General features: G+C 42.7%; 1 protein-coding gene across 1 annotated transcript in view; it reads left to right on the top strand.

Annotated features, from left to right (window-relative positions):
- STOX1 (storkhead box 1) overlaps positions 1 to 12,852 on the top strand; it is a 51,903-nt gene that overhangs the window by 32,309 nt on the left and 6,742 nt on the right. Inside the window, exon 2 of the mRNA XM_081227685.1 lies at positions 12,079 to 12,231. Within this exon, the coding sequence (XP_081083811.1) occupies positions 12,079 to 12,231 (153 nt within the window). The remainder of the gene's footprint in view (positions 1 to 12,078; positions 12,232 to 12,852) is intronic.

The following is a 12,852-nucleotide window of genomic DNA, read 5'->3' as shown; positions in this document are numbered from 1 at the left end:
CCCAGTTCCCTTCACACCACATAGCCCAGTCCTCTTTGGAGCGGGAGGCCTCTGCTGGACTTAATCCACCACCATGCAGACCCAGCCACAAAGACCTGGGACCTGAGTGGGTCCAGGCACTTTCAGGACCGAAGACAACTTTCTTCAACAAATGACAGGGATTATTCACCCCTCAAATATAAGTGGGGGTTATTCATTATTTGCCTCTTTAAATCTTGAGTTAATCTTACATTGATGTTAACAGTGACATTGACTTACTGGCTCTATTTCACAAGACTTCCTTTCAGGAGAGATTGAACAGCATCCCGTTCTTAGGGCTGTGACTGTAGATACCCATTTTGAGATCGAGCCGTAACAGCTGTGACGGTTCTTATCTTCCTCTCTGTGATTTCTACATGCAATAAGGATATCCTTTCTCATCTAGAGGAGAGTGCCACTGTAACCTTTTTAGTACAGATTGCCCCAATTAAAAATTAGCAAAACTAGCTAAAGCTTCTGCATCTCTTTCTTCTCATGGTATGTCCCTGACTTGACGTGATAAGGGAAAAGCAGCAGGGGCCCTGACACCTTTTCTGTAAATATCCATCAGTGTGACATTCTAGCTTCACAGCAGTTAAGCTGTTGAAATAAAAGCATCCGGCTGGTATAAAATCCAGAAGCTTAATCAGGCCCTCGGCAAGACAAACATTTTGCACACAGCAGAAAATAGGAGGAAATGAATGTCTCTCTCAGTACTTGACTAAGTATATTGGTTAGACATGTGTTGCAGATTATAGAAAACCCTCTAGAAATGGCATGAACAAATAAGGGGTAGATTTGCGTCATCACAAGAAGTTTGGAGGTAGGCAGCCCCCGGGGGCCAGCACAGTCGCTCAGCAAGGCTGTCAGACACCAGGGCTCTTTCTTTTTTTCTGCTTTGACTTCTTTAGTGGGTGGTCTTTTGACATCATGCTTGTCACCTCATGGTCACAAGGTGGCTGCAGTCTCTTCAGGATCCAGGCTGGAAGAAAGAGTCAAGAATGAAAAGGTAAAATATGAGGGAAGGGCCTTTTCTTCGTGAGGCCTCTTCTCCTGGCACTGGTAGCTGGCTGCCTGTATCTCGTTGACCTCCATGATGATGTCACATGCCTACTAGTTTTAAGTGAGGCTGGGAAATTAAAGTAATATGCTTTCCTGCCTCCGCACTAGAGGAAGGCAAAGAAAAAGATGACTGGAAATGTGGGTTGAATGTGCCAACCTACAATTTCTGCCACAAGGGATCACAGTACAGTACTACTGAATGGAAGAAAACAGGGCTAGCAGTAGGCCTTACCTACATAACTTGTTTTCTCCCAGGTGGGGAGAAGGTCATGGTCAGGACTGGTGTCTGATCAAATAGGCTATGGAAGTTGGGAAAAGAAGAGTCAGGATTGGCTAAGAAATCCATCCATGTGCAGAACTAGCGCCCTCCAAGAAGTCCTCCAAGTACTAATAATGACATGGAACGAGGGACGATCAAGTTTAATATCCCCAATTTGGGAAGAGATGTTAAAGAGTGCTAATATCGGTAGGACTGATGTGTGTCAAATATTATTCCAGGTACTTATGGATGTTTTCCCACAATAACGTTTGAACCAAATACTGTTGTTCATGTTGAACAGTCACTAGTGAATACTCGAAGAGGGCACACAGTCAGTAAGTGGAAGTGGAAGATTTGAGCCCAGGTCTGCCCGACCAATTCCAGGGCTCTCTTTCTTATCCCATGCGGCCTTAGGTACCCCGAGGCCCCATAGGGACAAGTCTGGTTCATCTTCCTTATGATGGTCGTGCCCAGGCATCCACGAACTTCTGAGTGGGACCAGGAATACTGAGTCCCTGTCCTACCAGTTATAGCCCTCATACTGGGTTATGATTGCCTCCAACCACTGCTCTTCCTCTAGAACGGGAGCCCCCCTGAGGGCGAGGACTGTATCCTGTTCACTGTCGTATCCCCACTAACTGGCATAGAGTAGGTGCTCAATAAATATTTGCTAGATAAGGAATGATTGAAGGACTGTGCTGTTACAATATCTGTATTATGAGTGCCTGATGCTACACTGTGGTAGTCACTCGTTAAATTTTTCTTAAGTGGTCCATGTAGGAAGGAGACTGTATCTCCAACTGACAGGTTTAGAGAACAATTCATGGGAGAGTCAGTCAACACTGAGCCCGTCTTTGTGACAGGAGTTTGAAACACTGAGGTGCGGGGAAGAGTGCTTTAGGTGGAGGAAGTGGGGACAAGGTCGTAGAGACGGGAAAGTACAGACTATTCAGGGAGAGGCCAGTCTGAATGGAGAGAAGTCACAGCTGAAGGGTAATAATAGGTATGGGAGAAAAGGGATTGTTGCCAAATATGATTGGGAAACGCTGGGTTAAATAAGCTAGGTTTTCTGTTACAATTCTCAGAGCCTTTAACAATGCTCCTGTGACTCCAAGCCTCATTTCTCAAACATTTGGCCTTTGGGGCCCTTTTCTTGCAGAGCATTTCATGGAATGAATTTTCCACAGAATGCATTTTGGGAAATGTTGATCTAGTTCAGCTCCACATTTATAGACAAGGAAACTGAGACCCAGAGAAGAGAGGTGGCTTATTCAGAGCCACATAGCAGAACTTGGATTAAAACCCGGATCAGATCACTTGACCTCCAGTATAATGCTCATTTGTAATGTGAAGACTATGTGTTTATAAAGGACAGCTTCTTCCTTACAGGGAACTTTTATTTATCTGTTATTCAAACAACAACCTTGGTGCTAAAATTTCCCCCAGTTTTGTACAGTGGTATTTTATATTCATCACCATGATGCTGAGCAGCGATGAGAGCTGCTGTCATTGCCTGTGCAGCCTCTGGAATCTTGGGAAGAAGGTTCGTCTTAAATCAGCCCCGTGTTTGCCTGGAGGGCAAAGAAAAGATGCTTTTTCTGTACAGCCATATATATATATATTTTTTTCTGTACGGGGGCCTCTTACTGTTGTGGCCTCTGCTGTTGCGGAGCACAGGCTCTGGACACGCAGGCTCGGCGGCCCTGGCTCACAGGCCCAGCCGCTCTGTGGCGGCATGTGGGATCTTCCTGGACCGGGGCACGAACCCGTGTCTCCTGCATCGGCAGGCAGACTCTCAACCATTGCGCCACCAGGGAAGCCCTGTACAGCCTTTTTTTTTTTTTTTTTTTTAAGATGTTGGGGGTAGGAGTTTATTAATTAATTAATTTATTTTTGCTGTGTTGGGTTTTCGTTTCTGTGCAAGGGCTTTCTGTAGTTGTGGCAAGCAGGGGCCACTCTTCATTGCGGTGCGCGGGCCTCTCACTATCGTGGCCTCTCCTGTTGCGGAGCATAGGCTCCAGACATGCAGGCTCAGTAGCCGTGGCTCATGGGCCTAGTTGCTCCGTGGCATGTGGGATCCTCCCAGACCAGGGCTCGAACCTGTGTCCCCTGCATTAGCAGGCAGATTCTCAACCACTGCGCCACCAGGGAAGCCCCTGTACAGCCATTTTTAAGGGGATACAGGGACTGCAGAAGTTTACAACTTGTGCTTCTCTCCTCAGCCTTTTCTTGTCCCCAGCCTGCTGTGGTAGGCAGAATGGGCCCCCAGAGATGTCCACATCCGAATCCCTGGAACCTATGAATATGTTACCTAATATGGCAAAAGGGACTTTGCAGATGTAATTAGGTTATGGACTTTAGGGAGATTATCCTGGATTATATGGGTAGGCCCAATCTAATCACATGAGCCCTTAAAAGCAGAGAACTTTCTCTGGCTGGAAGCAGAAGCAAAGCAACAGAAGGGCAAGTCAGAGAGAAATGAAGTATGAAAAAGACTCCATGCTGTCTTGAAGATGAAGGGGGCAACATGACAAGAAATGCCGGTGGCTTTAAGTTGCTGAGAGAGGAGCCATCAAAGGAACAGGGACCCCAGTCCTCAGTCCTACAACCACAAGGAACTGAATTCTGCCAAAAACATGAGTAAGCATGGAAGCAGATTCTCCCCTCCAATCAGAGCCTAGTCCCTGAGTCCTGGAGCAGAGGAACCAGTGGAGCCCATCAGACTTCTGACCTCTAGGCTGTGAGATAATAAATTTGTGTTGTTTTAAGCCGCTTGTTTATTTTGACAGCCTTAGAAAACTAACACACCTGAGTAAAGTCATTAACATATCCAAAGTGGAAGCTGTGAAGGGAATAGAGGTTAGGAAGGGGCACCAGTGGGCTGAGGGCTTTGGGGCTGTGTGTGAATTAGTTTTTAGCATTTTTTTAAAAAGATCAGTTGATTTGAGTCATTCACATCCTTCCCTCCCAGCCAGGCATCCCTGTATCTCTATGCCGCAAGGCTGCTGGAGGCTCAAAGGGCTCCCTGATAGGGCCAACTACGTGTCTTTTCAAGCATATCTGTGCGCTGTGACAACCAGATTCTGAGGTCTCCTTCATAAATGGCCCAAGACCTTTGCAACTCAACTGCTGGCCAATATTAGTGGATATATCACTTGAAATAAAGGGAACTCTCATTTACTAATCCTGACAGGTTGAAGTGCTGTTATTAAAGATAGCACTAAGGGTTCCTGCTGGTGAACAGCCCAGCCTTCTCTGGGAAGCCTGTAGCTTTTCAACAGAGGGCATTTCCCAGAAGGGGAGCCATTTGTCTGGGGCTCCAAAATAAACATCACCATGCTGGAGAAGGAATTTCAGCTTCCATGGTAGATAACCCGACTACCCTTAGATCTACAGCCAGTTTCTGAGTCTTGGTACTCTTTTGTTTCTAAATGTGGAGGAAAGTGTTTGCATTCTTTTATTTTACTAAAATAAAAGGCAGACATGGAGAGGGGCTTGGCTTTGCTGGCCTGAAACCTTTCTTCTTTTTGTTCCCATTTTGTTTGATTTTCTGAACCTATTTAAGGTTTTAACACAACAGATCTAATTATTTAAAGTCATGGAAATTTTTGCACAGCATCTAATCTCGGATGAGACACATTGTTACAGAGTACTTTTCATTTTTTAAAAGCTCAGGATTAATTTTAATGTTAAAGAAATTTGGAAATTCTGTACTGGATAAAAGTGCAGTTTAAAATCAGGGAAGCTTCTTGGATTACTTAGGACAAAACATCCTTTTTTATTAAACTTGACTGTATCTTCAGGCTGTTTTATTCATGCTCTATTGTCATCTCTAAAGCACGTAGAAGATGCTTTTCCCACACTGTGATTCAATACAGGCGCCCAAAAAGATGCTCTCAGATTTCATGTGTCTGGGTAATTAGCTGAGTTTGAGTGGATCAGTTAAACCGTTTGAAGGTCAATAATGCATGAATTTCTGGCAGACTGCCTAGAAGAGTCCATAAACACACTTGTATAGGGACTAAACATGTTTATTTTGTGTTTTATATATGAAATAATGTTAGGATTAGTTTTGCCTAGAATTTAATTTTATGGCAGATTCATGTTTTAGTGTGACACAGAATAGTTCTGATGTGAATCCTTTCCAAATTTCCAAAGAAATATTTCCTCTCTTTTGCATATTTGGTAGCACAGTTTCTTATGGACCTTAAAATCAAATTCAAGCACCCCAAATTAAAATGTCAGAGTTTAGATTCCATGAGGAGGCCCTCTTGGAATTTGTTTAGGTGCCTTAATTAAAAGCCTAAGATAAATGTAAATACTGCATGGTAGTTAATTTTTTTCCCCTAAAGATAAAGTGTTTATGGAAAACTAATTTTGTCCCTAAAATTTAACTAGAGCATTCAGATATCAAAATAAACACATTCAATTTTGATAAAGATGCTTTTACTTCAGAGATTTTTTTCAGTGAACAAAGCAAATGCAGGTTTGGGACCAGCAACTTGTATCTTGATTTTGGTTCTGCCTTTCTCACTTGTAAAGTGTAAAGTTTAGGCTTGTTTTAACTTTATTAAAACTTCCAACTGATTATCTGTAACTGACAGATTTAGGAGTCCTGTGTCCCTGGTTGAAGACTTCTCCAGTACCATAGCTCCTGGGGAGGGTTTGCTTGTTCTACTCCAGCTGCCTTATCTGGGTCTGGTGAAAGGCAATCTTGCTGTGTCCGTATTTGTCATGAATGTACCTCTTGCTGTTTTTACACTGGGGCATGAGTATTCATGCCTCATGAATTGTCCAGGAAATAGCTCTTTCAGCCACTTCTCTTTGCTGTTAGAAAACAGCCAGGATAGGGTATTCTAGAGGCCTTCAACCTGAGGCATATGGTGGAGGCCTTTGTGTCCTGACATAAAGAATCGACCTTCTTTTTCTTAGAATTTTGATGAGGCTTTTGATTGCAGCGGATTATTGCTGAGCTATTGTCACCAGCTCCGGGAACAAGCCACACTCCCAGGGTTCTGCTCCTAATGGCCAGGGGCTTTCTAGACCACTGTTGTTAGGCACCAGGGAGCAGGAATTGATTGCCTGGGATTATATGAATTTATGTCCATCACACAGGAAGCTGATTCTAGTCACAGTTTTAGGATCCCAAGCCATGAGGAGCCTGCCCCAGACTTTACTGGATGTCATCTGCTTTTGATAGTTGAGAGCTCCATATTTTCATTTTATCTACATGCTACATACATTTAATTTGCCTTGCATTTTTTCTTCCCTAAAAAAGTGGACTTTTAAAGAATAATTGTTTTCAAACTCATATAATTTGCCTCATTATTATAACTTGGAAAATTTTTTTAAATTTATATACCAACTAAATCCTTTGGGAATACAACAAGGTAGCAATAAAAATGTCCTTTGCAGAAAAGGTCGCATTAAATGTAGCAGGTGCTAATCTGTATGGTTCTACTTCATTGGTTATTTTTTGTGAAACCAGCCTTTTGGCTAAACACTTCTCCCATTTCCGCAGCACCCAAGAGTGCAAGACTGTGTAAACACAGAGAACATTGTTGTGAACTGTTTACTCTGGCCCACAGGCTCTCCTAGCCTTCTGATCCCTGCTCCAGCTCAAGGGTCAGAGGTCCACAGCAGGCCTGGACTCTTAAGTCCAGCCTTCAGTTACTCTGAGGTAGTTGAGGATAAAGCCAAAGGGCTGGCCTTCTCTTACTGTGAAATCTAATTACATTTATAAGAGGGGTCTTCTACACAGGAAGTTAATTTTTGGTGGAAAACTCTGTAAGTCATTGCATTCCAGAAACACAAGTGCAAGAGTAAGTGAAGCAAACTATGGCTGCAGCTGGAAAATGATTCCTGCATCTGTCACAAATGTTCCTGTGTCAGGGTTCACTCTGCTTTCCTGCACAAAAAACTCCTGATGATTTATGCACCTAAAGATGTATCTTAGCAACGGCTGTGAAGGGGAAATGTACTGAGAAACTTTCTCTAGCCTTTGTCTAGAGGGAGCTCCAAAGCAGAGGTTACATGCTATTTAGCATGTTCTCTACAAGGCAGTTGACATATAATTATATTAGTTTTAAAAAGAAAAAGGCAGGGACTTCCCTGGTGGCGCAGTGGTTAAGAATCCACCTGCCAATGCAGGGGACACGGGTTTGAGCCCTGGTCCAAGAAGATCCCACATTCCGTGGAGCAACTAAGCCCGTGCGCCACAGCTACTGAGCCTGCTACTAAGCTTAAGGATTGAACTAGAAAATGGGCTGTTTTAGGTCTGACCCAAGGGCACAGTGGAGACCCCTTACTGGACCCTAGTACAGCTTCCTTGTTTCATTTGCACAGAAATGGGCAGCCACTGGCAGGGGGCACAGCAGGGACATCAGACATGTACTGACTTTCTAGCCACTCATCTCTTTATTTTAATGTCTCTGGTCCTCCCCCCTGCACTGCACGCCAATCTCAAAGTTCAAAGTGACTGGGTTTAGGCTAGGGATGCAGTGAGGCTTGAGTGTGTATTGTGTGGCTGAGCAAATCCTTTTTAGGTTTTGCTCTCTACTTCTCCAATACTCTAGCCTTTATCTTTCTAGGAGAGAAGAACTTTCCCCTCCTTTTTGAATTAAGGACTTCTAAGTCCATATGAAGTGGGGCAGGTAATCCATTTAAGATCACATACAAGAAAAAAGTCACTTAGACTGTCTTGGAAAATGGGGAAGAGAGTTATATAAGTTTGTTATAAATTAAGCACATAGAGTTATGTTTAAGAAGCATAAAAATATGTGAAATTGTACTCTAATTCTATATTTTGTCAGGTTGAGGAGGGAGATGAAAGAGAAGAAAGTAAGTCTCAGATGTGGAGGGTAAAAGCAAAAGCAAAGGGAATGAAGATAGGGAGAAAGGATTATTACCCTTAGCTCAGAGGTGGAGTTTCTAGGAGGATTTTGAGTTTTAGGTCAGTTAACGTTCCTCTTGGACATTAAGTTTCAAAGCATCATCTCTTATCACCGCCCTTTGAAATGCTAATTGATTAGTCATTCATGCTAGTTTCTCAGAATGCTGTAGGTATCTTAGCATCACCCAATGGGACAGCAGCAAGCAGGCCAAGAGGAGATCCTCCCCTTGGCTGACAAAGCAGACAGCAATTCTGCCCTGTGTTGTGACCGTCCAAGGTCAAAAATGCCCCAGCCTGCCAAATAGAGAAGCTTAAGTAAACAAGGAAACAGACCAATGTGATCTTTAACAGCAAACTGCTTATCACTTTCCTGATGGCAGTCCTTTATCTTTCATGCAGATACCAGAAGTACTGTGAGCCCCTTACCAGCTTTGACTACAACCCTTTACCCCTGGCCAGTCCTCATCACCTTCCTTCCTCCTTAACAACCAGTGCAATGTATTGGTTTCCTCACTCTCACTGGAGAGTCAAATGCAGGGTACAGCCAAGTTTTCTAAATTCTTTGGCTTGCCTCTGGCTACAGTTGACTCCCATGCAGCCCCAGGACTATATTTATTTGTTCAATGGTTAGCTACTTTAACACTGCTGTCATTAACACCCTAACGTCTCCAAAGAGCGGTCCTCAGACCTGCAGCATATGAATATCAACTGGGAGGTTGTTAGAAATGCAGAATCATAAGCTCATTTTCAGATCTTCTGAGTCAGAATCTATACACTACCACAATCGCCCGGTGATTCTCACATGCACATTAAAGTTTTAGCCCTGCTGGCCTCCCTGACTCCCATCTTTTCGATTCCAGATTGCTTCATCTGCCAGAAACCACACTTAAGTGACCTTGAGACTCAGGGCTCCTTCATAATCTTTGTATTCATTTTAAAATTTCCTAGGGTGCTCTGAGAATGACCCCTCAAACTCCCTTTCTACTCTTCACCTCCTGATTCCCAGTTTTTCTCCTCCCATTGCTATTTTCTTTCTGTCTAACTTTACAGAGATCAGATGACTTTGCTGTGCTAATATTTTTTTCCTTCTATGCCTCAATATATTTCTGGTCTTCTGCCACCCTCTATTTTCTCAAGTTTCAGATGAAGTAATATCCTTCTCATTTCTAACGATAGTTCTTTTACCAGTGCCTTTTATTTATTTTTTAATTAATTAATTTTTGGCTGAGTTGGGTCTTCGTTGCTGCACTCGGGCTTTCTCTAGTTGCGGCGAGCGGAGCAGGGGCTACTCTTCGTTGCAGTGCACGGGCTTCTCATTGCGATGGCTTCTCTTGTTGCGGAGCGTGGGCTCTAGGCACGCGGGCTCAGTAGTTGTGGCGCACGGGCTTAGTTGCTCCATGGCATGTGGGATCTTCCTGGCCCAGGGCTCGAACCCGTGTCCCCTGCATTGGCAGGCGGATTCTTAACCACTGTGCCACCAGGGAAGTCCCTACCTGTTCCTTTTATACACTTTCCTTTTCCCTTCCTTTAGGATCTTGCTGTCTTACTGGTCTTCCTTCTCACAGAATCATTTCCATCATCTCCACTAAACCCTTCCTTTTTGTATCCAAATGTGCAAACATGTTCTTTTAAGAAAATCACAGCATACACATTCACATTCACTTGATCCTACTTTTTTCTGGTTTGTGTTCTGTTTCTCCTCTTTCACAATCAGATTTTTCCAACAAATAGTCTAGAACCATGGTTTACTGTTGAGGCAATTTTGACCCCCAACCCCTTCCTTTCAGGGACATTTGGCAGCATCTGGAGATATTTTTGGTTGCTGCAGCTGTGGGAGATGTTCCTGGCATCTGGAGGCCAAGGATGCTACTGACCATCGTGCAGTGCACAAGACAGCCCTCACAACAAATAATTCTCTGGCTATCGTGACCAACCGTCCCGGTTTGCCTTCAACTTTCCAGTTATAGCACTGAAAATCCTGTGTCCCAGGAAACCCCTCATTCCTGGGCATACTGGGATGGTTGGTCACCCTTTATCTGGCCCCAAACGTCCAAAGTACCAAAGGTGACAAACCCTGCTCCAGAAGGAAGACCCATTAACTTCACTTTTTTCTCACCAAGTCCCTTCCCTTCAATCTGACTTCTATTTATTTATTTTTTTGACTGCACACCACGTGGCTTGTGGGATCTTAGTTCCCCGACCAGGGATTGAACCCGCACCCTCGGCAACGAAAGCACAGAGTCCTAACCACTGGACTGCCAGGGAATTCCCCAATCTGATATTTAATTTCTGTTCCTTCCCATGAAAACAGTTCTCTTGAAAGTCACCAATGGTCACCTTGTTCCAATCAAGTAATCCAGTTGCCTCTTCTCCTCCCCTCAACCTTTTTGATCTCTTTCAAGCATTTGTCACTGTTAATTTGCTCTTCATTAAAAAAAATTTTTTTTATTATTTATTTGGCTGCGTTGGCTCCTAGTTGTGGCACGTGGGATCTTTCTTGCAGCGTGTGGGGTCTTTAGTTGTAGCATGCAAACTCTTAGTTGAGACATGCGTGTGGGATCTAGTTCTCTGACCAGGGATCGAACCCGGGCCCCCTGCATTGAGACCACAGAGTCTTAACCACTGGACCACCAGGGAAGTCCCTGCTATTCATTTTGACGTCTTTTTTCCTCATAATCTTGCTTCTCTCCCTCCTACCCTCATCACCGTGCCTTCTCTCTTTTGTGGGTTCCTATTTCTACTACATCTTAAACGTTGGTAGTCTCTCAGTTAAGTGTTCCTTGGCTCTCTTCTTTACTCTTCTAATAAAAGAATTAATTTCACACCTTATCTTTTTTTATTTTTTGGCTGTGCTGTGCAGCTTGTGATCTTAGTTCTCCGACCAGGGATTGAACCTGGGCCCTCGGCAGTGAGAGCACGGAGTCCTAACCACTGAACTACCAGGGAATTACCTAATTTCACTCCTCATGTTCAGCTCTCATCTTTATTGGTTGATTCCCAAATCACTTTCCTGAGTCCTAGTCCTTCATTTCCAATTGAGGGGTTCCCTTGGATACCCAGCAGAATCTAAAACTCAACCTGATTAATGGCAGGTTAAGAAGAACAATTTTATATGTTGGCAAAGCGGAAAGATAATACAGTCTAGCTTCCATTTCCAGTCTTATCTTCTATTTTGGTCTGATATAACCCTTAAACTCTACCCAACCAGGATAACTCTCTCCATGCTCTTATATATCTTGTGATTCCCTCCTTCCATGATTTTGTTCCATGTATTCTTGAAAACTGTAAATCACTTCTGCCTTTTCCCTCTTCAGATCTTCCTACTCATTACAATCAGGAAAGTGTGGAATGACAAAAATACTGGATTAGGAGTCAGAAGACCTATTTCTGTCACTTTACTTTCTTTTAGGATTGGGACAATTACTTGAACTTCCTATGGCTATATATATTTTAAATAAAGAAATAATAATCCTATCTGTGCCTATCTCAGGTAGCTAATATGAAAAAATGCTTTGAAAGATGTGAATTGCCATATAAGCATTGTCTGACTTGAACTCCAATAGCACTTTGAGCCTTTCATATAGAAACTTATTATCTCTTGCTTATAAAATAGTGACAAATATTAGACTTCTTAAAAGTAGAGATCATAAACTAAGCCATTTCCTTCTGTAGTTTCTATCACTGTGCATATAATGTTAACAGATTGAGTAACGACTGATGAAAGAAAAGCAATTCCACTTGATATTCAGTCTTTCTAACTATTCTTGATTCACTAATTCCAAATATTTTCTACTATATCAAATTTATCACCCCTTTTTTTGTTTGTTTTTTGAAATCTCCAATTTAGGTGATGTCTTTCCAGTGCAAATGAATCCAATAGCTCAATCTCAGTTTATACCTTTGGCTGAAGTTCTTTGCTGTGCTGTATCTGATATGAATGCCGCTCAGATTGTAGTAACACAGGAATCACTATTGGAACATTTGGTGAAACATTACCCAGGTAGAGTAACAAGTTTTTCTCTATTAGTTCATTGTATGTGTTTGGTTTCTATTTATAAATCATCTTAAACACATAAACTGGGCAATATCTAATTTTTTTTCTATTATAGAACCTTGTATTAGAGCCCCGGTGGAAAAAGGTCTGCATCAGCAAGTTTATGAGTATTTCTTTTATTTTCCAGATGAACTTTTTCAAAAATAATGTTTATGGTAATAATTAAGTCAGACTCTGTAGAAAGGAGTGCAAAAGAAAAAATGATGATTCAGTTTCTCCCCTGCCTCCTTTATTTTTTGACTGTGCCCCTCGGTGTGTGGGATCTTAGCTCCCCAACGAGGGATTAAACCCATGCCCCCTAAAGTGGAAGCCCCCCTGCAGTGGAAGCATGGGAGTCTTAACCACTGGACCACCAGGGAAGTCCCTGCCTCCTATTCTTAAATTACCACTTCCCAGAGGTGACATCTTCTATTGTTTATAGTTTCTCATGGACATGTTCATAAGTTATATTTGAATATATGTATCCTTTTTAAATAAGTTGGATCATTCTATACATTCTCTCTGCACCTTTCCTTTTTTTAACTTAAAGACATGTTTTTGAGATCTTTCCGTATAAGCATATATCGA

This window comes from Mesoplodon bidens (genome assembly GCF_964165515.1).
Source record: "Mesoplodon bidens genome assembly, chromosome: 1".
Taxonomy (NCBI): Eukaryota; Metazoa; Chordata; class Mammalia; order Artiodactyla; family Ziphiidae; genus Mesoplodon; species Mesoplodon bidens.
This window is presented reverse-complemented; position numbering and strand designations above follow the sequence as displayed.